This window comes from Oxyura jamaicensis, chromosome 12 (assembly GCF_011077185.1).
Source record: "Oxyura jamaicensis isolate SHBP4307 breed ruddy duck chromosome 12, BPBGC_Ojam_1.0, whole genome shotgun sequence".
Taxonomy (NCBI): Eukaryota; Metazoa; Chordata; class Aves; order Anseriformes; family Anatidae; genus Oxyura; species Oxyura jamaicensis.
In genome coordinates, this window is record NC_048904.1 from 21,142,407 (window position 1) to 21,168,427 (window position 26,021).

Sequence of the window (26,021 nt, forward strand, 5' to 3'; positions counted from 1 at the left end):
GGTCGCAGAAATGAGCAGCAGTCTGTTTGTCCCACAGATCATCTTCTCGGAGGACTACCAGCAGGCCGAAGGGATGGCCTGGCACAAGAAGCACTTCACCTGCCTGGAGTGCGAGACGCTGCTGACCGGCAAGGCCTTCAGCCTGGACAAGGGCAGCCTGCGGTGCGCGACCTGCAGCAGGAGCAAGCGCCTCTGAGCGGGGTGCGGCTGCGGCAGGCGCTCGAGGCCGAGACGGAGTCGGGGTGATTTGACAAGAACGTGAAAAGTGGACAGTAAAACAAAAAAAAAAAAATAGAGCCTGGCTATTCACTTTGCAGCTAAGTACCCCCTTGCATCCAACACAGTTCTGAAGGAGGAAATTCCCCAAGGGAAGAAACAAAGGAAATCTGAATGCCTGTGGGGTGGGAGGAACCGGTGTATCTTATAGGAGGGGACTGGAAAGGAGGGTTCTGTGTTGGTTTACAAAGTCTCTCAAAGCTTCTCATGACTAAGATCTTGCAATGTTGTTTTAGAAATAACACATCTCAAAAATAATTTTTGGCACACTAAACCTATGGTCATGGTTAAAAACAAGGGTTGCTTTTATTTTTGAAGTCCATACTGGAAGTTTTACACTAACAGAACGCTGACAACTGTACTAAATCAATGGTTTTGAGCAACTCGATTAACCCGAGTGATTACTTTCTGAAAGTGAATGATATTGAATTGCAGCAATGCATAGCTGTAGCTTTCTCCAACGTGTACAATAATGTAAAAATAGGTAACGAGGTGGTGCACAGAGTGATCGGTTTAACCTTACTGAGAAGGGAACTGTGCAGACCTCCCCAAGGGCAGGAGGTGCTGGGCAGCCAACTAATTCAACTGGTCTGGGTTTTAGCCATGGAGCTGGAATGCAAACATTCCTGGCAGTTCTCGCCCAAACCCTGTTCCCAGTTTTATCTCGCTTGCCTCCTACTGTCTGTTATTTCAAGTGAGTGTTTGCACAGAGAGGCATTGTGCTCCCACCGGTCACTGGAGGTAGTTAAGCATTTAAAGTATGGAACTTTTTCAGCTGCTTTTTGAGCAGGAGTTTTATGGAAAACAGCTTTCCAGCTTAAGCTATCTTAGTTTTTTTTTGTGTGTCTGAAATGCTGCAATGTCAGTTTTTTTCCCTTTAGTAAGTCAATGACCCTCTCCAAGAAATAGGGACATGCAGTCTCCTTTGGAAGCCTGCAGCATCCGTGTCCTGCACGGTGGCACAACTGCCCCAGACCCCGGTCCTCGTGGTGCAGTTCTCCAGACCCGAGTGAGGTCAGCATCGTGCGTCAGGTCCTGTGGGAGGACATTGTCCCAAGATCTGCACTGCATCTCTGCTGGTGGTGTTTGTTCCCTCCATCGTGCAAGGCTTCTGTTAGTCACAGAAAACGTCAGATAGTCCAGGCTGGCAGATGTCTGTGTGCTCGGTCTTTTGTCTTATACTAAATGTCTACATTATTTGCCAGGAAAAACTGGAATATTTTTTGCAGAGATAAGCGTATAAGGAGCTCACCATTGCTAGGTTTTCATTCCACTGCAGAAAATGCTGGTTTCTCTCCTTGAAACCCACTCCATGCTGTGGATCTCTGCTTGCTTATCTTTGAGTAACTTGCAAATGAGCTTTGGTGGAAGCTGTACCTGCTGCTGCATGTGCGTCACGGACCAGGCTCTGCCCCTCTGCCGTGTGCAGGGGGACGCCCAGCTCCCCAGGTGCGAGGAGCAGGCAGTGTCGGTCAGTCACTCTTTCATTGCAGGTGAGGCAGATGTGGCGTAAGATGCATCTGTGTGTTTGCGAGGGGGTGGTGTCTAACGCTTTTTCCACCCCTGTGCTTTTGTGTGGTTGATTTTCCTGAAAACATCAGGTTGTTTAAGAAGAGTGCATAAAACCCTACCTGCAGAGCTGGAGCAGAGCGTGAAAATCCCAAGGCGGCAGTGACAGCCATAGCTGTGGAGCGAGGGATGCGCGCCGCAGTGTTCTGCCATGTGCGTGCTCCTGGAGTCCCTGCGCCACTTTGTCCACCCGACGGATCCCAGGCCCTTTGGTGGGTACACTGGGTGTGGGGGATTGCTTCTGTCTGCTCAGGAGGGTGCTGGAAGCCAACAGGGGACGTGTAGATGTAAAGGTTTTAAGTTTTGTTAGGAATAATAAAGCGCCCTTGGAACAGCCTTAGATACAGGCACTTTGGTTACAAGCAAAATGGGACTGAAAAATAAAACCCAGTGCTTAGCTTTATTGCCTCTTCTTTTTTTTGTTACAATGGGAATGTTCAATCTTTGTAAATTATTTTTAAAGGCACAGCATAGTTCCAAACCCTACAATGTTAAGGTGGCCAAAAATGCATACAGTCAGTGTAAGCAGTGGGAGAAATAGCATGAATCACTTAGGAAACGTTTCAGCAAAGACCTGAGCATCCAAACAACATTCCTTGATGGGAAGTCATTGTCCATTTGTGCACGCAGCTGGTTACCTCCAGAGTGATTTGCCTGTGAGGTAGGTGCACGGCATTACCCACACTCAAAAAAACAGGAGTGCAAGAAAAACCAATAAAACTTTGACTTTTTAAAAATGAAAGACAGTTAACTGGATAACTGCTGCCCACAGGCCACTGCCACCTCTTGCTGGGTGTTTTGCTTTGTTTTGCCGTGATTGGTCACACTGTCCCTGCCGTGTGCTTGTGCTGAAATGAACGGGGAGGAGGGTGAGCCCCAGCAGGGTGTTTCTTCAGTGCCAGTGTCTGATTGGGGAGCTCAAAGTCCCCCCCAAGAGCCACCTCACCCTTGTATTGAAGCCGGGGCTGGTGTCGGGGTGTGCGCCGGGCAGGGTGGCCCAGAAGAAGCTGGAAGGGGTGGTTAGGCCTTGTCCCTGGGTTGGGGGACGCTCGTCTGGGCCCCTCCTGGATGTGGAAGGAAAAGAAGGGCTTTGAGCATCAGTCGCTCAAACCATGTGGACAGGACCCTCCGCACCTGGTAGCACCAACTTTGTATGCGGCCTGTCTGTGTTAATGCAGTCCTCGTCTCTAATGGCTTTATTTGGCTATGTGGAAAAAAGATACCCCTGTAGCGTGTTCTGGTTTGGGTTTTGATTTTGTAATATATGAATTGTAATTCTTCTCCTCTGAAGTCCCTCTTTCAGCATACAGATACTTGCTTCAGGCTTTTTGGATTGCTGGCGTCCACCCGAGCCTTTTAGGTATTCCTATAGCTTGTAAAATACTGTCTGCTGAAAAATGTACTGCAGTTAAACAGCTTAACAAAATCCTGTGCCTCTCAAGTGTCAGGAGCAAAAGCGTGAAATTAATGCATCTAACAGCTCAAACCATATGTGAGCCTTTAGTTTCAATATTAAAATTGAAATTCGGTGCAAGCATGAGAAGACATTCACCCCAAGCGAAGACGCTGCCTTGTTCCACTGGGGTTTATCGCCTGGAACGAAGGAGGCTGCTGCAGCGCCTTCTGTGTGCCACGAGCTCCAGCTACCAAGAAAGCTGAATTTGTGTGGGTTTGCTGCTCTGTCTAACCGAGAGTCACCAGCAAGCAACATACAGAGGATCCTCCCAAAATTAATAGAAGTGGAGGTGTCTCACAGGGTTACTTGGTGTGACGGGAATCGCCTGTGGGCAGACTGTGCTGTGTGACTGTTGAAATGCATCCTGTACCACAGCTGTTCCCGGCCCTTTGTTTCAAATGAAAGCTCCTCTATCGAGAACGCTGTGCGGCGTTGGCTGCCGGTGTGGCAGGCAGTAGGCGCAGGGTGCTTCGAGACGCCAGCTGAAAATGTCACCGCACAGTGCACCAAAATGCTGGGCAGTTAACATTATTTAATGTTATTTCCTGTCCAGTGTGCAGCAAGTCTCTGACAGAGGGGGCTGTCGGCGAGCCCCTCTGCTTACGGAGCTCGGCGGCATCTTGCTAAGGCCTGATGTGCCTGCACCTCCACGGCGGTGCTAGGTGCCCTGCAGAGGTCTCAGCTCACTGCATTGCCAGCAGCACCGGGGTTCTGAACAAACGAGAGTCTCTTCTCATCAGACAAGCAGGCAGCAGGACTGGGCAGGCCACCTCGGGCACCCCCAGGGTGCTTGGACCACGCCATCGGGAACGGGCATCTCTGAGGCCAGCGGGACAGCGGGAGGCTGAGCCGTGGTAGTGCCAACCGAAGCTCAGGCAAAGCATCTCGTCTGGCTGTGGGTGGGCACCTGGGAGCACCTCGTAAGGTACCTGTTCCTTTGTGCCCAGGATGCTGCTTGGGGGTGACTTTCAGAGCGGCTTTGGTCAGAAAGGCATTCCCAGCCTCTGCATCTGTGCCTACTGCTTCTGTTCCTATGTTCCTAACCATGGAAACATTTCTAAGACTTTATAAAATAAATTGTTTCTCAATATGAAAGCCTCTGATGTCCTGCTTCGGGTCCCTTCCTGCCCTTGGGGTGGTGATGTTACCCCAGGGGCCTGGGGAGCGTGGTGCCCACTGCGGGCTGCAGCAGCATGAGGAAGAGGGAGGGCGGGAGGAAGGGCCGGGTGCTGCTGCTCCGTGACGTCCGGGCCGTGTCCATATCAGTCAAAAGCGTAGGTTTCTGTGGTCGTTTGGGAAGTGTAAGTGAATAATACATCGCTTTTCTATTTTTCCTGTTTTGCTTTTAGCCAAACAGGCTGCCTCCAGCAAGGGCAGAGAAGCTGAGCTAAGGATGGGCTTTTCCATCTTACCTGACAACACGGCTGGTGAGCGTGCCCTTCTCGTGGCTGGAGTCCTGCAGCAAGCCTCACTCCCACCACGGCTCCACACAGGCCCCTCCAAGCAGAGACACAGGGCAGGGAGCTCTGGAGCTGTTTAACAATTTCCCCCAGAGCTCTGTGTAAAACACCTGGGCCCTGTGATTTATTTATGGGCCCTGAACCCATGAAGGGGAACCTCTGTCATCAGGAGCAAATGGGTGGTGAAAGGGTGAGCGCTGGGGGCTGCCGGGCAGGGATGAAGTGTGGGCTGGGGGCCAGCGCTGCACCCGCTGTGCTCCTGGGGTCGTGCAGAAATCACGGCTGGTGATCCTTCTCTGCTGGGCATGGTTCAGCACATAAGAGGAGCTCTGCTCTGCAGGGTTTTGGTTCTTAACCTGAAAGAGGCTGGTTTGCCCTGGCTCGAGAGGTGACGTTTTTGATGGATGGTGCTAGGGCTGCATTTCATCTCATTCTAGGCGAGAAAAGCTAAATAGCATTCTCCTCTGCAATGTATTCCAGAAAGAACTGTGGTTGCTTGGGTCTTTTTGCAGCGAGTTGACTAGGTCCTGATTTGTTGGAATTGGTGGGGTCTTGTTATTTACCCTGGTGGTAGCAGACAGCCATAGAAAGCTTGTTGATCTCTGTTATAACTCAATAAAAATCAGATACTTGGTTGCAAGACAATTGCCTGAAACAGAACCTTTGAGTTTTACTATTGCAATCAATTCTTAGAAGAATGTAATTTCAGATGCCTATATCTAAAAACACTCAAAATTCAGTGGCTTCAGGTGAGAAAAACATAAACCAAAGGCAGGCTGAGGTGGCTATATAAACACTACAATAAAACTTGCTTAAAAGCCCCAGAGAGGAAAAATTTAGAGGTGCAAAAGCAAGTATTCATGAAGTGTTCGTGTGTTTCAGTGGAAAAGCTCTTCCAGAGACTTGCGGCAGCTGCTGCTTTCGTCAAGCTAAATAAAGCTCCTATGGGTATGTGTTATTCGATAGAAAGTGAGGTTAATTATGCCTATATAAATCTAATTTGAGCTTTTATTTACTTTTTAACTCAACTTCTTCAGCCAAATCACCAGAAAAGTAAATCTCTCCACAGTCAGGTTGTTATGGTTGTTCCTTACTTCGAGGGCTGCTGCTCAGGCGCCTGCAGATGCTGTGGCCCCGTGCTTATCTCACGGCGCGGCTCCCCCCTACCTCACACCCTGCGGCAACGCTGGATTTATGACTTCAGGTAGCCACGTGCTGCACTGCACCGCTAACAAAATGAAGCTGCAGAGAAATGGTTTCTGCCCACCTGGGAAGCAGCGCACCTTCTGAGCAAATCACGACGTTGAGCGTTGAGGTAACCACTCGTACTCCTGCAGGTGGCTTCCAGGTGGAAGCTGTCCTGCAGACAGGTACCCCAGCCGAGCACCCAGGAGTGCTGTGGCAAGTCCACCCCTGCTTTCCAGGCTAGGGGTGGCCGAAGCCGTCTCGGCTAGGCCCGAAGCCAGGAGCCCGTTGCGGGATCAGACCCTTGGCTGCCCTGAGGACGTGGTGCTGCCGTGGGGGCTCTGAGCAGGGCGCTCCTGCAGACCGCTCCTGCAGGCACTGCCGTGGCGTTCCGTGGGTGCAGGATGTGGGGGCACGGCGCCTGGCTGCGGTGCTGACGGCTCACGGGTGGCTCAGCAGATTCCTCTGGAGCCCTGCACCGAGAGCTGAAGCACTGAGACTGTCAGAGACAGACGTTTTCTTTGTGCATGAACTTAAATAGCCTAACAAAACCTAGGCCAACCTAAAGAGCAGTGAATAAAGGTCTCCTTTGTAACAGAAACCTATTAATGCTTTGCCAGGGCCTTCCCTTGAGACTGCCTAAATAAATTTCCTCGGGTTGACAAGGCTGGAAAAGCAGCCCTTTCAGAGAACTGGGACGGGAAGGCTGTTCTGTGGCGGGGCTCCAGCCGCTGGTGTCGCAGCGCTGACTTCACTCAGACGAGGGTCATTTTTCACACCCAAGGTCATTTTTCACACCCGAGGAAAACCTGTGGCGATTTTTCTTTTCTGGTGATGGTGCAGGGACTGAGCAATTGCCTCCTCCAGGAAGCTCTAAATTCAAGTAGCCTTTAATCAACTAATCTACTAATAGGTCATAGAAATTAAGAGAGCCAGATTGCGTGCAGATCACATCAGGTGTCTGCCTGGCCCTAAAGGGGCCTGATCCTGGAGCTGAATCTTCCCTTTGCGGGGGGAGGCAAACCAAAGCCCTACACGCACTTCCTGCTGCCCTCGCACATGCACGGCCGCAAACCAAAATGAAACGTTTTGCTCCCCAGCCTTTAATTTGCCTGCGCTCCCTCCATGCCGTGCCGCAGAGCACAGAGAGCTGTTGTGCAAGCGGGCACGGCCGGCACAGCGCCGCACTGTCCCTGCGTTGCTTTTTCCAGGGTGTCTCCACGCCCCGCGCTGCCAAACCTCATCTCCTGGAGACTGCCAGGAGCAAAAACCCGGGGAGGGCTTTGGGAGCACGGCGAGGCCAGGCACAGTGCCCCCGAGCAGGCAGGCACGGGTCGGGCAGAGCCCTGCAGCCCACAGCCCTGCCTGGCTGCCCAAAGGCTGCCGGGGAGCCTGGGGTCAGGTGGCGGGGGTGTTCCTCGGCTCCCTCTGCTTTGTCCTAGAAAATGTGCTTTTCCGAATAACTCCCTGTATTTCCACCTGACACAGTACGAGTAATTCCAGCAGATCTGTGTTGTTTTTGGGATGAAGTTTTCCATCTTTGAAGCACTGATCAAATTGCAGGTTTGTTTTTCACTCTGGGGAGGAACGTCCTGCTTCCAGCAGCACGATCTCTGCAGCACCGCCCTCTGTAATGCCACATCCCTCACATAACAACCCGCACTAACAGCCCTCGCTGGGCGCCAGCCCCAGAGAAGCAGCTGCACATGGTGACAGGAGGGAGAACTGCCTGGAAAAGGTGCTGGGGGGCAGAGCCCTGGGAGAACAGAACTGTCCCGGGGCTCTGCCCAAACCAAAAGGGCTCAGCAGGACCCGAGTTCAGCCCCGTTTCACCAGGCACTTACGGGGACTGATAGGCCATGACTGCCACTGGATTTTTTCCATAGTATACTAATGTGAGAAGTGAAGGCTGAATTGCAGAGGTTAATAGTGTGTGGCCTTCCTTATCCTTAATGCAAACAAGCGGTGCCTCAGGACCAGTAGCACGCCATGAATATTCAGAGCACAGCTCCGAGCAGCCTTAGAAGCATTCTTTATTTCTGAGAGAGGAAAAGGGTATTTGCAGAGGTGCTCTCTGAATATTTTGGCTGATCGCATTAATTGTTTTTCTCCACAGCCCACAACGGTGCCTTGTTCCTGCGGTTACTACTCAGGCGTGACTCCCACAGACATTAACGTGTGTTTTGTTTGAGAGCTGAGTGCCCGTGCCAGGCCCCAGCCCGGTGCCGCGTACGGAGCGGGCAGGAATCCAGGCAGAGCCGCGCAGGTTGGCAAGGACCAGAGCACGGGGCAGGAGTCTAAACTAAGAAGTGCTGCTTATATATTAACACTGTCCAAATATTAACACTGTCCAAAGGATGTGGAGGTGTTACCTTGACATATCAGCGTGAAGAATGTCATCCTCTGCGTCCAGCTGTTACATTTGCAGAACACCTCTGTGAGTGCAGGATCTGGCCACGATCGGTCCGGCAGCGAGAAAGGCCCTGGTGGTGATGGATGCGTTCACAAGCCCACTTGTCAGCCTGAGGTCTCCCATGTAGACTTGTCTGAAAACACTTCAGATTTTAGCCTGGGGCTCCAGGAGCAGCTGTGCACAGAGGTAAAATCCCAGGTACGTTTGTGCTGCCTGCAGAACAGGGCTTTAATGCACAGCTAGGAGTGCAGTGGCCCCGAGGCCAGAGGCAGGAGCAGCTCCTGGGCACGCCAGCATGTCCAGGCTCCAGGCAGCAGCCAGCAGAAGAGCTCTTCAATTTTTCAGTACAAACAAGCTGAAAAAGTTACAAATATCCTATGCTTTAAGACTTTTTTTCCCAAAAAAGGACAAAAGTTTAGGCAAATCAGACCCTGGTGTTTACTTTTTCCCTTCGGGAGGCGTAGGGTGCAGCTTGAATACCCCAATGGCCCAAATTGTTTTGGTTTGTTTTACTTCTATCAATCCGACCCTTTTATCTTTCATACTCTATGGGTAGTTTGAATATATCTCATCTGTCTTAAACCCTCGAGAGCAAGCCTTTCTTTCTTTGTATGTTATTCTGTTTGTTTTATTTTTGTCCGGCTTTAAGCACTTTGGCAAGGCACAGCGTTCAGATTTTGCATCAGATTTCTGGTCATCACACCTCAGTCAGTAGTCCCTCAGGTGACTTACATCTTTGAAGGAGCACGAAAGCATCCTTTGATTGAAATCGTTGTTTAGATTCTTCATGGGTTTAGGCGTGTTGCAGCAGCAGGGTAAAACCTGGACACCCGGCTGGGACTGGAAAGTTCTGGCATCGAGTTTTGGAGACTGCGGGCCTGCCTGGGGGAGCCGGGCTGCTGCAGAGCCCAGGCTGCCAGAGATGGGGCTGGAGGCAACACCTCCCGTGGCTCCGCACAGCAGATTCGGGGAAGAAACTTTGCCCCTGGACCTCTCACTCAAAGAAAGCCAGGATTATTCAAGGACTTTCCTACAAATGTTGTTGCCTGGGGTAAAAATGTTTTCATTCCTTTTTCAGGATAAATTTCGAAGTGCCGGAGGCTCCTGCAAGACTCAACAGCTAAGTTTCAGATGATTTTGATGACAATGCCGTATCGGGAGAAATGTGTCCTCCCTGAAGTAGCTGCTCTTTACAGTCTCTTATTCATCAAAAAGGTACAGGAGGGCTGCCACGGAAGCGAGCATTCATCTGCTTATCCCCTGGCAGAGGAGTGAGGGGTGAGCCCTGTGCACCGTGGGCTCAGGGGCGGCACAGGGACCGGTCCTGTCGTGTCCTTCTGTCTGTCCAGCACCTTGTGCCCAGGTGCACGGTGCAGCCACCATCCTGGGGCCAGGGTGCTCCGGTGGCAGCTGCTGATCCCTAAAATGCCCCCGCCAGCAGGTTGACATTTAGTGCTTCGGACTAGTTTTGAACTCCATCAGACTTTCAGCCCATACCATCTGTTTTCAACTGGGAAACAATAGGCTGGCAAAGCATCAGCCCCTCATGGCAGGGATCGAGGGGATAAATCGGAAAACTCAAACCAGATGCATTTTGTTGTAACAGGAAGCAATTGCATTGCTCTGGGCCTCTGATAAAATACATTTTCAAAGGGCTGAAAATGGCCTCAGGCAGCAAGCCTCTCCGTATTAGATCCTCTTCGTGCACCCTGCAGGACCCCAGCTTGCTCTGAGCCCGCTCCCAGCCAGCAGGAAGCGGGGCTGCAGCGTGCGTGCAGCACTATCGGTCCTCCAGCGGAGCGAGAGGTTTTCAGTGTCTTGTCATTCTGGCTGCTTTCGGCACAAATCCACTTGAGACAGATGGCTTCTACTGGGAACTGCAGCTTCTTCCTGCAAGGCAGAGAGCTCCAGCTGTGCCAGGGCTGCCCCAGCCCACTCCACAGCCCCATCCCCTGAGAGGTGGCTTTGCCACCATGGTTGTCACAGCAGCTGTCACAGGAAGCCACCAGGGCCTCGTCTGCATTTTGCCCTGTCCCTCATGCAAAATGTCAGTGCTGGAAGATCTCACCAGAGGCCTTTCCCTTCTCCAGAGGCCATGGTTGCCACTGCACCCAGTGCTGCTCTCCGCATCCCACGTTTGCTCCCCTGTGTCCTACACCAGCTCTGTGCGGGTGTTTGCAGCACATGCAGCATGGCTGCACAGCACTGAAGACTGCTGATGAGTTTACGGGTACCATCGGCTGGCTCCAGCTTACTCTAGGTTTCATTACCTCTGATTATTTCATGCAATTTATCTCCAAGCTGGGCTCGAGCACGGCTGGGTGCAGTTGCTGCTCTTGCACTTTTCAGGGCAAACTGACCTGTGACCGTGCAGCTGCTAACAGCAGTCCCAGGGCTCAGGCTAACTTTCAGATGGATTTCAGAATTTTCAATTTCAACTGCAGTTTTTAATGTCTGCTGAGCAAATGTCTGTAAAAGTGATGAAGGGGTTTCTTTTTATGATTTACTACAAAGAACAGACTTTGAAACCCACCAAGTCCCGCTGCAGAGGCCAGCTCCTCATTTTGCCATGATTTCATAGGAGTGCTTTTGCACCGTGTGCCTCTGAGGATGAAAACAATCCCAATGTTTTCTTTGTGCTGTTTGTTTTAATGCAGAAAGGAGATTTTCCTTCAAGTGGCTTATAATAAAATATATATTTTTTTATTTTTATTTCATACAGCTCATAAACCTTTCCCTGCTATTGTGAGCAGGTGTACAAGCCACATCTGAAAGCAGAGGTGAAATGTAACTGCAATTGCTCTGCTCTTTGTAGGAGCTGCAATGGGAGAGCTGTTTGTTTCCCAGAACGGCTTTGGGGAAAAGCCAGCAGAAAAATGGAAAAGCAGAGAAGGAACAGAAAGCTCCTGTAAAAATAATAATAATAATAATAAAAAAGCTGAAAATGTTCTGCATATATTTGGACAGCATTTAACTGCATTTGAAAGCAAAATTCCATTTAGTTTTGAAGTATCAAATATAATCAATGTGTGTGAGCCCAAATCACAGCTCTGATTCTGAGAAAACAAATTTCAAGTAGTTAAGAAAAAAAAATGCGGTTGAAACACTTCAGTTAACTCCAGCTATCATATTTTCTCAAATTTGTCCTGGAGCCTCCCTAGATTTTCCTCATTAATCCCCAAATGAAATTCAATTCATTTCATATGTTCCTAGTGCCTGAACCAATTAATGTATCTTCTGGTTCTTAAAAACCAACCCACCCCTGTACAATAGCAAGCCCTGCAATGACCTCGTGGTAATTCCGAACCCCGGAGCTGCACAGGGAGCTAGGGACATTGGCTTGCCTAGGAGAGCAAGGAGCACCACGACAGTCACAACACCTCTTTCTAGATGTTGCCCTATTACTAGTTACTTTTCTATTGCAAAGGCAGCCCTGAAGGAAGAAAAATAGCAGAGAGCAAACGATAAAATTGCTTCTCTTCTATTCTGTGCTTTGACACTGATAAGACCGTGCAAGCTCCCAGCTACAGCTCATGTAGCTGGGAGCTCAGCCAATAAACATGTCATCTGTCCTGGGAAGCGGAGGAGCATGGCCAGGAGGAGAGAGAAGAGAAGGGGAAAAAAAATAGAAAAGCAAAGGGGCCTGAAAATGCTGCACTTCAGTTGGTTACGGAATGTGTCTAATTAGTATTTTCCTTGCAAAATATTTGCTCTTACTGCTGCTCCCGTCTCACTTAGCAGGTGTGACGAGGAACGCTTTGTGGTTTACTGCTGCCCTGGGGATGCTGCCCGTGTCAGCCCACAGGCACCGAGCCTCCGATAAGGCAGTCTCCGACAGCCAGAGCTCTGTGTCAGCTGCAAGCCTAAAACTAATATTTTGCTACAAGGGCTTGAACTGCAAAGCAAAGCAGTAGGGCTCTAGGTATTTGTTTCATAAATAGAGAGCTGAGTCCGGCACCCTGATCCAACCGCTCCTAGAGGAACCCGGTGCAGCAGCCAGCTGCCGGGGCGCAACGGGAGTGCTGCTGCTGGCAGCATGCGGCCTCTTAGGCACAAGTGGATGCTGAGTGTCTTCAGCACATCCTCCAAACCAACACCCTGGGTGAACTGCATTGCCCTCCCGTAGCCTCTTCATTCTAGAGCCAGCTCATTTGTGCAGGCACTGCCCCAACCTGGGTCTTCTTCTGCCTCTCGCAGTGACTCCGGACGTGGCCTCAGGTGGCAGGGAGCAAGCATGAAGGCGTGTGCCTGCGAGGCCGATCACTGGGTGGATCCCTGTATTCACTTCTAAGGGCTTTCTTCCTTCCCTTCTGGGCGCGGGGGAGAGGTATTTCCTTGTTCCCATGCACTAGGGCGAGCACGGCTGGCTGATGTCTTCACCATCTGAGCCATTCCGCGGTAAAAATAGACATAAGAAGTCAAGGGAACTCTAACCCCCACGGAGCTGCCAAAGGGATTGCCACAATTTTTTGCTGCCGTTTCATGAATATTGCCTCAAATATGGATTCCACGATGTTTTTCCAGTCTCTAGTTTCTCATTATAAACAGAGCAGCTTCCACTGGAAAAATGTGTTCCACCTTCCCTGCTGCTCCCCTGGCTGGGACCCCTGGGCGCTGCCTTCTCCCAGGGGCCGTGGGTTCCTCTTGGCTCTGCGTGCATCCCCTCGCTGGCGGCAGCCCCTGCCTCCTGCCCCAAAGCTGGCCCAGCCCCCAGGTTTGTCCCTTTCCACCTAGGACGCCTCCCTGAGCCATCACCAGTACAAAATGGGCCCTGGGGCGGGCGTGATGGACCCTCCGTGAGTGATGGGCACCAAGTGCCACCATGGCCCCAACCCGCACCAGGCTGGTGGCAGCGCGCCTCCCGGTCCTTGGCCTCTTGGTTGCTGGATATACCAGCAGCATGAGCTGGCAAAGCCACTTCTTGTAACAAAATGAGTCAGATTCATTCTCCAGTGTTGCAAAATACATGGGTTTATCTCTTAAAAGTCATTAATATGCGAGTTTCATTTTGTTTGGGCTTATGTAATCGGGAAATACCCCTAACCCAGAAATATCCCTCTTCAGCTGATTTTTCTGAATTATTCTTCTTTTTATTTCCAATTAGCTCTTGGCACAGATTTTTTGTAGTGGGGTTTCAGCCAAAAGGAGATTTATAGAGTTGGGCCATGAGCTCCCGGCACGGCTGGGAGCAGGGACCAGAGCTGCCTGTCCCCAACCGGAGCGGGGCAAGGGACAGCAGTGGGGAAACCTCGGCCTCGTCTTCCGACCCGGCTGGAAAAGGGCCCTGTGTCTGATGGCACAATGGGATTCATTGGGAAATAATGGTTTGAGGGGAGAAGGATTCAGAACAAAAACCTTGTGCAAGCTGTGAAACTGGCTCATTGTTACTGCAAGGGAGGAGAGGCCCGGCTGCACAGCAGGAGGCAGCCCCTCCTGCCCTCCTGCCCTCCTGTCCTCCTGCCTGCCCTGCCGCCTGCTTCCTCAGCCTGGGCACCAGGAACATTTCTGCAGGCGGTTGGAGGACTGGGGGGACACCAGGGGACACTGCTCAGTTGTCACCGTCATGGTCCCTGCCATGGGGACACTGCCCGTGGGCTGGCCCCGCACCCCCCCGCAGCCCGTCTGCGGTGCTGGGCAGTGATGAGCTGGGGCAATATTTATTTGAATCGTCTGCTTGCGGGTGATGTAACCGGAATCGGCAAAAGGAAAAGGCCAAATAAGGCAGCATTTTAGTGAAAATATGTCCTAAAATGGGAGCTGGGCTGATGATTAGTGAGAGCAAAACACAGATATGATATTACCATGTTGAGAGCCCCACACAGCCTCAGGCTGCTGGGAGAGGAAAAAAAAAAAAAAAGCCTCCAGGATCTGGAAAGAAGAGAGAAAAAAAACAGCCTAATTCGGGGGCAGTTTTCTCCACAAAAACGAGCTGTGTCAGGAGGTCAGTATGTGAAGAATTTCTGTGCTAAGATAGATGGACAGATCAATGCAGTGGAGATTATATTTTTCTGGGAAAATACTGTTTTTTTCAAAGAGTTTCTGCAGTATGCTTTTGGCTTTTCAACTTAAGGCAGCGAGCTGCTCTAGCAGATAGAAGGAATGGTGACTTAAAGGTGCTGGAAGCAAAAACTCACGGAGGAAGCTGATGGGTGCCCAAGAGGGGGGAGCAGCACACAGCCCTTCTGTGGCAGCCCCACGCAGCTCCCCACGGGCAGGGGACAGAGGCCGGGCAGCACTGGTGGCCCCAGGGGACTGGGGGGGCCTGGGCAGGCACCAGGGAGCAGGAGGGAGCCGGCAGCCTGCGGTGGAAGACCCTGGCCCTGCTGCCTTTGGCAGCTTTGCACTGCTCTGTCACCGAGAGCACGAGTCTAAAGGGCAGATGCTGTGGCCAAGTCTTTGTATTTATTGGATGAAATGGCATTTAGGATGATTTACCGGCTGTTTAGTCGAAAGGTTGAGCTTTTTTATGAAACTTCAAAGACTCAGGGGTGGGGACAGCAGTAAGAAGACAGTGTCTTTCCTGTTACTTTTTATGGCTGGAGAGTAGAGATCAGCCACCACTCAACCAAGGGGCAGGCCAAGGGGCAGAGCCGTACGGGTGGGTGCTGCCCGACCCCGGCGCTGCTGCCGGCCCCTTCCTGGCGGTGCCAGCAGGCCGGAGGAGAGCTCGGCGGGCAGCCGGCGCTTCCCCTGCCCTCGGGGTTCGCTCGTGGCAGGCCCTGGCAGCCCTGCCTGGAACGAGGCTCCCCAGGGACACCCCTCTCACACAGGCTGCCCGGACAGGGCTGGGGGTCTGGCCTGCGTGGGGCGGCCGGGGTTGTTTTCCTGTCTTTACATGCAAGTTCCTTTCCTCGTTCTCATGCGGCATTAACAACCAGCATAGCAGTGTGGTTATTAACAACAGAAATAGCCAGGCCTCTCTGCTAGTGAAGACATCTGAGCTCAGGCTGTCAGGCGGAGCGGCAGCACGGAGCTCTGTTTTCCTTAGCTCGGGTAGAGGCAAGCTCTCGCCCCGAGGAATTTTATAGTTTCCTGTGAAAGAAGTTCTGGTAATTCATCAGGCATTAAAACTGTCCTCAAGCCAAGAATTTATTTATTTTTGATCTAAATATAGTTGAAGTTCTATTAAAAAAAAACGCCAGGAATGGCCAAACTTTCATGACGGGCGCAGGGGAGGCTCACGCCCCGAGGCTGTCCGCGGGGTGCGTGCGGCCCGGAGGGACCGGGACAGCCCCAGACTGCGGGGACCGTCCTCCGCCAGCACTGCCACGTGGGCCTCGCCTGCGGATGCTCCCTGTGGGATGCTCCCTGTGGGATGCTCCCTCCAGGGACACTCTCAGCGTGCAGGAAGGGCTGACGGTCCCGCTGCCTCCAGGAGCCCCTGGCTGCCTGGGGCTGCCCAGTGCTGCTATTCAAAGCCCCTCCCTTGGCCAGATAAGACACCAGTGGCCGCAGCGCTTTCCCTGGGCATGAAGATGCAGGCAGGTCGGAGAATCTCGCAGACACCAGGGTGGTGAAGGCCCAGCGAGGACTGCTCAGAGCATCTGTCTCTGCCTCTCTGCCTGTAGTGCCCTACACGACAGGAGCAGGGGAACTGCTGCTGAGGGATGTCGGGGCAGCCGTCCCTCTGCCCGCCGGCTGTCGTGGTGGGATCAGAGCACTGCTCCTTAAGGGACCACGGTTTGCCCTTTTCCACCCTGGCAGCAGCAAAGAGGATGAAGCTTATCTCGTGCTTCAGGAATGACTGCATGAGGACCAAGTGGGTTTTGTATTTGTTTCTGAACAACCATTAGCAACTGCTCAGTCCAGAAGGAATCCGGCCTGATGATTATTTAGGCTATTTGGATTGCTTCTAAAGTTTATCCAAACTGTCTGGTCCATCTCTGTTTGTGAGTCAGAAGAAAAACACCCTCCTTTCTTTCCCCTTTGCCTTAATGGTGCTGTGTGGTCTCCCCAAAGTGCAGGGTCCCAGGTCCCTCTGCCCACAGGGACAGAACTGGCTGTGGGGCGGCTGCAGGATGCATTTCGCTGCGGGCCCAGCCACCACCGCTCCAGGAGCTCGAGGCCAGAGAGATCCATCCCGTCCCATCCTACCTGCGTGCATGCTCAGGGCCTCTCCAGCCCAGAGAGCCCCGGCCTCCTGACGTGCGGGAGCCGTTCCTGGCTCTTTATGTGTTCACTGCTTTTCTTAACAATTCACCTTCTGTGCATGCACCAAGCAATATCTATTTATATGCTGATGTCGCAGCAGTTCAGGTCTCACAGCAGTTCTGTTGCCCAGCTGCAGTCTGCATGGACTCTCAGAGGTACAGGGGGCAGCCCAGTTCACTTCTCTCCCAGGTTTAACCCTTCAAGCAAAACAGAACAAACCCCAGCCCTGGTGGCTCCCTTGTCACACTCCAGCACCTGAGCCCACGTCCCTGCTCCGCAGCATGGCTGGCCCCAGGGCCAGCACACCCGGGTTGCAGCCAGCACATAAATATATAGAAATAGAAAGCACATATATATGCACACATAGAGAGAGATGTGCATAAATGAATCTATATGTATGGGCAGGAATAACTTTGCCTGTGGGCCCTGCCCCGCTGTGCAGGGAAGCCAGCTCTCAACCTCTTTGTGCTGCTGAGTAGAAGCTCTGATGTGAAGGGTGTGCTGATTTTTAAAAGATTGAACAAATTTTTGTTAACAACAGTTTGGGTCTTGTTCTTCCTTTTCTGGGGCATGTTCTTGTAGTGTATTTAGTCCTCTTGAAGCCTCTTCCAGTATGAATCCCTACACAACATTGCCACAGGGAGCCCAGAGACAAATTCTGCTTTGGAAGTGGCAGGTCCATACCAGAGGGTCTCACAGCACAGCGCCCACGCATCTTTCCACAGCATCTAGAAGGATGGCTAGCTTGCAGAAGCAGCAAACAGGACACAACACCCCACGTCCTGTGCTCGCGAATGTCTGGGCCCTGTTGGGCTGCCTTCCTCAGAGCGTGGGCACCGGCAGCACGCCGTGCCTCTCCGCGTGCCCTTGGCAGAGTGCAGTGCTGCAGGCACCCTCGTCCTGGGCTTGTCATGGGTAAGGAGCCAGTCCAGAGTTAGACACACACACACAAGAACCAAAAACCTATTAAATGTGTGGTTTAATAACAAGGCCATTAGTGCCTGTGTTTGCTTTTGCTGCAGAGCTATCAGCAGCAGCAGAGGAGGCCCCTGCAGAGCAATACCAGCGCTGCGCAGTCCCTTAGAGGGAGGCGTGCAGATGTGGTGCATCTGCCGTGCTTCGTGCGGCTTGTTTTACGCGAGCACAAGGTCCCATTTGCAGTTAATGGCAGCGATACACAAAGTGCCATGTGTTCAGTTGTACTACCAGTATGCTCAAGCCCCCTTTCAAAACCTGCCCCAGACTGCATACGCAGCCTACCAACACTTCCCACCCCAGGGGAGCAAAGCAAAACTGAGGGACTGCGGCGAGGCAGAAGGAGACAGAAAAGGTTTGCTTTAAAACGCTGTCCCCGCAGCTCCTCCCGAGCATGCCTGCATTGCGGTGCTTGCAAAATCCCGTGGTAAAAGTGGGTCTGCAAGGGGCTGGCACCAGCTCGGGGCTGGCACCCCCCTGCGCACAGCTTGGGGTGCAGAGCCACCCGGGGCAGCCCCATGGCTGGGGACAGTGTGGGGCAGCATCGCACCGCCTGCATGGGGCTGGCATAGGGCAGCATCACCTGCATGGGGGCCACAGCAGGCGAGTGTTTGCACAGCTGCAGCTGCACATCTCTCCCCCCATGGCAAAACCAGGAAAGCTCTTCTCCCCCTCGCACACTCATTCCCTCTGTTTGCACATTACCAGAACCAACTTTTTTCTTTTCTTTTCGAAACAGCATTAGAAAACACTTCTTTTACAAAGTAATTTTCAACTCACTTGTTTTAAAATCTGTCAGCTGTTAAATGCCTTTCCCCAGTCTTCCTTGCATTCCTCTCCTCCTTCACAGTCCCCATTCAAGCTGACAGTGTGGGTCTTTATCTTTTACAAGATTCCCAGAACTTCAGTGTGTTTTTCCCATGCTGATTTGCTGTGATAAGGTACTAATTCAACTGTCAGCTCAGTGACAGACAACAAGAGTGCCAGGATGCAGGCAGCACACCCCCATCTGATGCAGCAATCTGTTGGGGTCTGCCACTGCCACCCACACAAAAAACCTCCATTAAGCCCCAAAACAGCACGAAAACTTTGAAAAAATCATGGAGGAGGAGAAGGGGGTTGCTTGGTTTCTTTTTAACTATAAGTGTTGGTGCCTTTCTGTTTCCTTGCACATTTCTGAACTTTTCAAGGGTCTGTTTGCTTTATCTTCTCCAGCTTTACGCTGCAAACAAGTGCTGGATTTAGCCTTAAACCCAGAGCGATCTGCAGTTCTCCTGCAGGCTTTTGTAAGAGAAACGTTGCAAGGTGAGTGCTAAAAAAGAAAAAGAAGGATGAGAAGCCCTGGCAGAACTGGCTCCTGCCAGCACCTGAGGCAATGGCACTGCTGGATGGGGCCCCCCACAGGTGCTGCCCCCAGCACCGCGTGCAGCCCAGGCTGCAAGAGCCCTTTGTCCTCACACAGTAACTTCTATATCGGCAGAGCTGCCCATCAGATGATGTTAGTGGGTATTTTAAAGTGAAATCCTTTGAAGTTAGATTTGATAACTGGATAGATTTTGAAATATATCATTATGGATCATGTAGTAACTCGGGAAATCTGATAAATAAAACAGGGAAAGAAAGGCGACAGTCAGAAACGGCGTGGCTGGACTGAAAATGTCTCTGTCAATAGGCATCGCTTTAATGACACAGCGTTACAGCAAGGAAGGGAAGCATGCAGCGGGGAAATCTCTACCCAAAGGCCTGATCCTGCGCCCAGCAGGGGGTCTGGGGCCGGCGGGGCTGTGAGATGCCGGCAGTCTGGGGGCAGCACGGCCTCACTGCAGCTCACAGCCCCGTGCTGCAGGCCAGGAAAGCACCCGCTCCCGGGGCGCTCAGACGATGGTGCAGCCACAGCAGCACCTCTCAGGGTAGTCCAGCGCGTACACCTTGTTTTCGAGCCCATAGATGTAATAAAGGTAAGGCTTCCCCGAGTACTGGTAGTGCACTTCTGTGATGGGGATTCGCTCGACGGTTTGACGCTAGGAAAAGGAACGGAGAAACCCAGTTAGCTGTGTGGTGTTTGGAACTGGGCTGTGTCACGCTTTGGGCTGATACACCCCAAAACCCCCAGCTTTTGGACACAAGCATTTCAGGGCCGGGACCACAGCTGCCTAGCAAAGGGGAACCAAAAAGCCATGGAGATGGAAGAGCCCAACACTGCAGCCGTCACAGCTGCTCCCAAAAGCTCCCCTAGCTGTAGCACTAGCTTGTTTTGGCCCATGTTGCCCCACTTTCATTGCATCTGTTGCATCTAAGCTAATTCCTTAAATGGGGTAGGCCCTTTTCCAGCGCCTGGTGTGCTGGTGCATCCTCCTGCCTCGTGTGCTTGAGGGCCGTGCGTGGAGGTGATTCCCCCATCCTCGCCCCGGGCAGGCAGCAGCCTGCGTGCCACCAGCAGGCACTGGGGTTCCTGGAGGAAAGTCCCCTCTGTCTGCTGGAGGCAGGGCAGGCAGTCACGGAAAACATCCCAGTGATGGCAACAATGCCAGCAGATTCTGGGCGAATTTAAAAGAAAACACAAGTAAAGGAGCCCCATGAAACCAAATGATGACAGAAGGCACGAAGCCTGCCTTCACCTCGCAGCAAGTGGGGCCTGGCATGGTCCCTGCCTGCAGGGACACTTTCCCTGTGCCATGCCCTCGAGTCGCTTCACAGCCAGCGTCGGGGGAAAGTGGAACAGCACCAGCCAGGCAGGAGGAGATACCTCCTTCCCCCACCTTTTGCCAAAAGATGCTGATTATTCAGCAGAACTGCAGCCAACAGCAAGTGGAAGGGATGAAAAACTAACTGGTGGCGAAGCACTGGCGGAACGCAGCCTGGATCGACACAGATGCCACGTGGGGCCGGGGACCTGGCACGGCGGGAGGCTTTCAGCACCTGCTTTCCTGTACAGCTAGAGGAGGCTTTGGGTGTGCAGCAGTCTATGAACAAACTGCTTGTGATACTGAGAACTGGAAAGTATAGGCTGGAATTAAGTTGGAAGACAGAAATTTGCCAGAGACACGGCTTTGACAGACCACATGGGAAATCAAGCCATCTCCCCCTAAGGTTATTTTGGTCTTTCAATTTACTCGCATTTTTAACAAGAAATCTTGTCTTTCCTGTGGGCGAAAAGACAGTATGTTCTAGCTAAACTTGTGCACTTGCATTTATAAGAGGAGCAACAGCGATTGCCACATTCTAGCAAGAATCAGATGAGTGGAATCCTAACGTTTATTCAAAAATAGCTTCTAAATATAAATAGTGATAATAACTAACATTCACCAGGGCTCTGAAAAGGTAAAAGGGAAAATAAGAGCCACAACTGCCTACCACTTTGAATATACTCTTGTAAAATTATTTCCTGGGTATTTCAGTTGGTAATTATGATTTATTTTTCATTCGCTAAAGGTCACCTCTAAATAAATAATGAAATCGGTTACTGCTCCCAACATCCTACTGTGTCTGGCCACGCTCACTGGCTGACCGTAATTAGCTGAACCATAATTAGCTGAATTTCCAGGGCTGGCTGGTGGGCACCATCCTTGTGGTGTGTCCTACGGGATGGGGGGCGCAGAGGGGAGGGCACCCCAGCACCACACCATTACCACTCCTCAGGGGCTGGCACCGCCGGGTCCGACCCTCGAGCTCCCCAGGGCACCGCTCCGTCAGCCCCGGGCCCCCCTCACCTGCCGCAGGATGCGGGAGGAGCTGGCAAACGCCGCGCTGTGCTCGGCGATGGCGCGCCGCGAGGCCCAGGAGATGGCGGGCTCAGGGAAGTCGACGATGGGGTACACCTGCAAGAAATAAACCCGACGGCGTGCCGGGGAAGATGCTGCTCCTGGGCTGACAGACCCGGCTGGAAGCAGGCACTGGGGGACTGGAAAGATGCCCCAACAGGACTCACCGTCACTTACTTCCAGTAGCACAGCACTGTTAGTTCGGAGAGGTTTTTTTAAAGCCTCTCTGCTTACCCCACTATGCGGACAGAAGAAATATTTGGCTTATGGGCCAAAGCAGAATTAGTCAAGAATGCAGCTACTTCTCACACAGCATGAGCGATAGCCATTTGTGTTAGAGCCCCACAGACTTCAGCACTCACAGAACTTCAGATCTAAAACACTCACTGAAGAATGACTCAGATGCTAAACATCACTCAGACCCAAGGGACTCAGCAGCACCAGATGCAAAGTGTTCACTGCAGATGCCTGACACTGAGTAACAGCTCCCCAGGAGAGAGGCAGTCTGTGCTTGGATGGTGCCTGGCTCCAGCTCCTGGTACATGGCTGGAACTTCTACCAGTTCCTGCCAGCCCACTGATAAATAACTCCCCCAGGCTTTTGCAGGTATACAGAGGCTCACGGGCAGTGGAGAAGGCGCAGTGGGCACTATTCAAAGCCCCAGGAAGGCACAAGCGGCTGGATGGCTCCTGTTACTGCTGGAGAGCAGCCGGGGATGGCTCGGGGCTGAGGCTCCTGCCCGTTTGACTGTGCCCACCCGAAGTAACGTGGTGGGGTTGCGCCCGACTGCTGCAGCACAACTTGGTCCTCTCTTGTGGGGCAGAAAACGCAGCCAGGCCAGGTCCCAGGAGGGAGCTGAGGATGCTCCGCACTACCTGTGGGCCACCCGTCCCTGCTCCCGCAGCACACGGGGAGGGGTCGCCTCCCTGCGCAGTCACACTCACCACCACGTTTTCATCTTTGAAAATATTCTCGCCGCTGACTTTGCTGAGCAGCTCCCCTGGGAAGTTCGGGTGATGCTCAGAAACAAATTCAAAAACGTTGTTCCTCCTGCAAGAGCAAGGGAAAGCCAACGAGTGATCAGAGGTTGTCTGCAGGGCACCGAACCATCTCCCGACTCCTGAAAGCCTGAGAAATGCTTGAGTGCTCCCTGATTTCTGAGGACAGCCACCATCTCTGCCCAACCTTTGTGCTCTCCTGCGTTAGCTTATAATAACCCTGTATATGCAACAGCCATGGGTGACTCCTGCACAAATAATCCTGAAATCAGGATTGATTTCATGGTGATCAGCCCAGATCAACTCCTTACTTCGGGAGAGGCCATGTATTCCCCGTCCAAAGCCCTGACTCATATCAGAGCGAACCTTTCGGGTCTGTGGTTGTCGGACATGGCCAAGGCTGGTGGCTGATGCTGGCCGTCCCACCTGGTGGAGCCTGCCCTGGGCCCCGCGCCCTGCGGGAGCCCCACCAGCACCCTGAGCATGGCTGGGGCAGCGTTCAAGTGCAAGTCACCCTAAGGACGGGCAGATACCTTGCTCTGAAAAGGGAAGGTCTGCACACAGGGTAACTGGAGGCATTTTGTAAAGAGATGGGAAAGTGCTTAGGGTGCTCCCAGAGCAGCAGGTAGGGCTTTCAGCCAAGCCTCTCAAGCTAAGATTTGTTTAGCCCCACCTGCTATCTCTGGCACCAGAGCTCCCAGATGGGAAGTACCGGAGCTGCAACACAGCCATCAGCCCTGTGCCACCGCTAAAACCCCAGAAAAAGGAGCTCAGCCACTGCCCCCATTACCTCTGGCATCCTGGGCTGCCAGTTAGGTACCCATGGAGAGAAATGACCAGCACCATTAAAAGCTAAACCTGGCCCTCTCAGCCCCCGTTCCTGCCTGACCTGTGCCGATAAATCTTGTCTTAGCTTCCCCCCACAAAGCAAGCTGAGCTTTAAAGCCTCACGGGAAAATAAGGAATAAAATGATCAGCCATGAACCCGCGCTGCTTACCAGGTTATCACCAGCTGCCTGAAGTGCCGGAGCTTTTTCTCTCCCTGGCACGTCGTGCACGTCTTGCTGCCCCGGCCGGAGCAGGCACTGCACCTTTGGAGGCAACGACAGGGGCTGCAGGGCCGCGGCTGGGTGCAGGACGTGCCCGGAGCACCACTGGCTGCTGCCCGCGGCTCCCCACAGCTTCCCCGTGCTGCGGCCCAGGGATGCAGCACATCGTGGGGAAGGCCGGCCACACAGCTATCTATAAACAGGGAGCTCAGCACAGGATGTATTCGTACATCTAATTAAGGATAAGCACAATTTCCCCACGCCATGGCAAGAAGGGAGTGTCCCTGCGAAGGCGCTGCTGCCTGCGCCTCTGCCAGACGGGAGGCATACGCTTCCGCACGGAGCATTTCAGCATTGCGATGGCATCGGTGCACCGCGGATCGGCAGCAGTTAGCGACTGATTCATTCAGGCTCTTCCAGCCATCATTAGCCCCAGCGGATTCATGCTTTAAAATGACTGCCACGATTGTGCCTGATACCATCTCTGTTGTTTTAAACTTCATGGAGCCACGTAAACAAAAGAGCTCCAGAACACTACCTTCTTTTTTGTCACTGAAGGATCATTTTTAAGCCTATTAAGTTTCATGTTTGGAAAAAAAATAGGGTGGTAATTCTCTGGCTGTAAAACCTGCCAAACCCGGAATGATGCGCTGCCCAAACAGGACCTAAAGCCCAGCCTGCAAAAATCAGTGAGAAGTCTTCTGCTGACATCCACGGGGCTCGGAGAGCTCTCCTGAGTGCCGGCTCCTGCCTGCACCCCTCGCCGCCAGCTGTCCTGAGCCTGCTGGGGCTGCAGGCAGCAGGGACACCCCAGCGTCCTCGGAGCCTTTTTTCTGAGAATCCCTGCTCCCTCTGGAAAAGCCGGAGTTTTCCAGCATCCCAGAGAAGCTGGGAAATGCGACAGCCTTGTAACAGAATGGTAACAAAACTGGGAGAATGGAGAGACAAAAAAATAATATTTTCAAAAAGCTTAAGATGTTACCTCAAGGTTGGGATACCAGCCAGGCTTCTGAGTGCTGAGTGGGACATACAGAGTGAACAGCAGGTGTTCAAACAAAAAGTCATTTGGAAGCCAGAGGGGAAAAAAAGGCTGTTTCTAACCATTTTTTCCTGGAGAATACAGCTATTGCTGCCTTTTCTTCCAGGTGATCCTCGTGGCAGCAAAACAAAGCACGCAGACATCCCCGCGTGCCCGGCTGGTACCACGCGGCGCCTCCCGCAGCCGCCCCTACCTGCTGCGGCCCGTGCCGGAGCAGGGCTGGCACCTCTTCTGCTGCTTCAGCCTCCGCCGGGACCCCCTGCACGTCACGCACCTCGCCTGCGAGCACACCGAGGCATTAAAACAGGAGGCGGCTGCCAGAACAAAACCGCGGCGGGCGTAGCAGCAAAAAGCTTTTATGTACATCATCGGGGTAATCGCTAATTTGGGCTTGCGGAGAAATGCATTAAGCCAAGTATGTACCTTGCAGTGAAAAGGGTGTAGGAAATAGCTCGTATATTGTGCCTCCGAATTAATTAGGTGTTTTGGTCAAATTAACCAGTGATGCAAATTGGACACACGATCTAGGCTGAAACGCCTTTTTTCTCACAGACGGAATTTTCCACCGTTATTTTTTCATGTTGTTAGCAGTACGCTTTTATTTACTAGTATTTAATCTGATTAATTAAGCAGCAATTTTAGTGCAATAACAATACATCTTTGGGCTCTCTTTGGAAACATCTGTGTAGCAGAACAAGCACAAAGAGGAGCCCAGGTCTGCAGCTGCCCTTGCGCCCTGGGTTCAGCCTTCCCTTCCGTTCAGAAGCCGCAGGCAGGGAGCTGAGCGTGTCTGAAGGCAGCAGACAACTCGCTGCACTTCATGCCTGGGATCTGAGCTCGTGTCAACACCGCAGAGCAAAACCTCCTTTCCCTCTCACCACTGCAACGCACAGGCTGTGGACAGGGAGCGGGGGGAGACCTCTCCGGTGGCCGGGCAGCGTCTGGACGGTCCCGCTCACGTCTCGGCAGGGACCTGGTGACACGGGCGGGACACGGCACAGAGCTCCAGCCCTGGGGCAGCAAATGGGAGCCAGGCAGGACTGCCCCTCAGGCTCCCCCCCTCAGAATAAGTGCAGCAAAATGGTGACACGTTGCTGTCTCAAACAAATCCCAAGCGAAGCAGAACAGAGAGGCAGAGATCCTGGTGGAAGCTGCCACAGCTCCTTACCCGGCCCGAACCGTGGCACGCGCCGCACTGCGATCGGCCACGGCCGTGGCATCTGTGACACTCCTGAAATCAGAGAGTTACTCATGCACAAAGCTGCCGAGGTCTCAGGCATCTCATAGTATGCACATGCGCTCCTCCTGCGTCAAAATTCAGTGATAACATTCTGGTCTTAATGGGACAGAACCCAGTACCATAAAATTGTGCTGTAAGAGCACTAAAGGAGTCATAAATAACAATTATTTAACAAAGGCAAATGTCTATGTAATGCTGGCAAAAGAAAGTCATTTTTTTCTTTATTCATAGTTTCACTAAAAAGTCAAATAAATTGACCAACTATAGAGCTTGTCAGGAGCTAAATGGGAACTGTCACGGAAACAAATGTTCTGCTAATGTAGAAGAAAAATTAACAAAAGGGGAAAAATCATCTAGTGCTGTTTCTTGAAAAGGATGAAGCAAAATTTGTCCTCAAACTTCTAGAAGAAGAAAACAGGAAGGGAATCTCTATTTTCCCAGGCATTTAA

The 26,021-nt window shown here is 52.2% G+C and overlaps 2 protein-coding genes across 7 annotated transcripts in view; one reads left to right on the forward strand and one right to left on the reverse strand.

Moving 5' to 3' along the window:
• Positions 1–4,391, forward strand: part of LMCD1 (LIM and cysteine rich domains 1) — a 29,222-nt gene extending 24,831 nt beyond the window's left edge. For both annotated transcript variants that reach the window (XM_035337522.1, XM_035337523.1), the window contains exon 6: positions 38–4,391. In XM_035337522.1, the coding sequence (XP_035193413.1) occupies positions 38–196 (159 nt within the window). In that variant the 3' untranslated portion in view covers positions 197–4,391. The remainder of the gene's footprint in view (positions 1–37) is intronic.
• A 13,023-nt stretch (positions 4,392–17,414) lies between these two features.
• The window catches only part of SSUH2 (ssu-2 homolog), a 31,182-nt gene continuing 22,575 nt past the window's right edge, over positions 17,415–26,021 (reverse strand). For 2 of the 5 annotated variants that reach the window (XM_035337915.1, XM_035337917.1), the window contains 6 exons: positions 25,501–25,563; positions 24,526–24,611; positions 23,243–23,335; positions 22,191–22,296; positions 21,196–21,303; positions 17,415–19,506 (listed from right to left, as the gene is read on the reverse strand). In XM_035337915.1, the coding sequence (XP_035193806.1) occupies positions 19,360–19,506; positions 21,196–21,303; positions 22,191–22,296; positions 23,243–23,335; positions 24,526–24,611; positions 25,501–25,563 (603 nt within the window). In that variant the 3' untranslated portion in view covers positions 17,415–19,359. The remainder of the gene's footprint in view (positions 19,507–21,195; positions 21,304–22,190; positions 22,297–23,242; positions 23,336–24,525; positions 24,612–25,500; positions 25,564–26,021) is intronic. The other 3 variants (XM_035337918.1, XM_035337916.1, XM_035337919.1) reach the window with 3 other exon arrangements.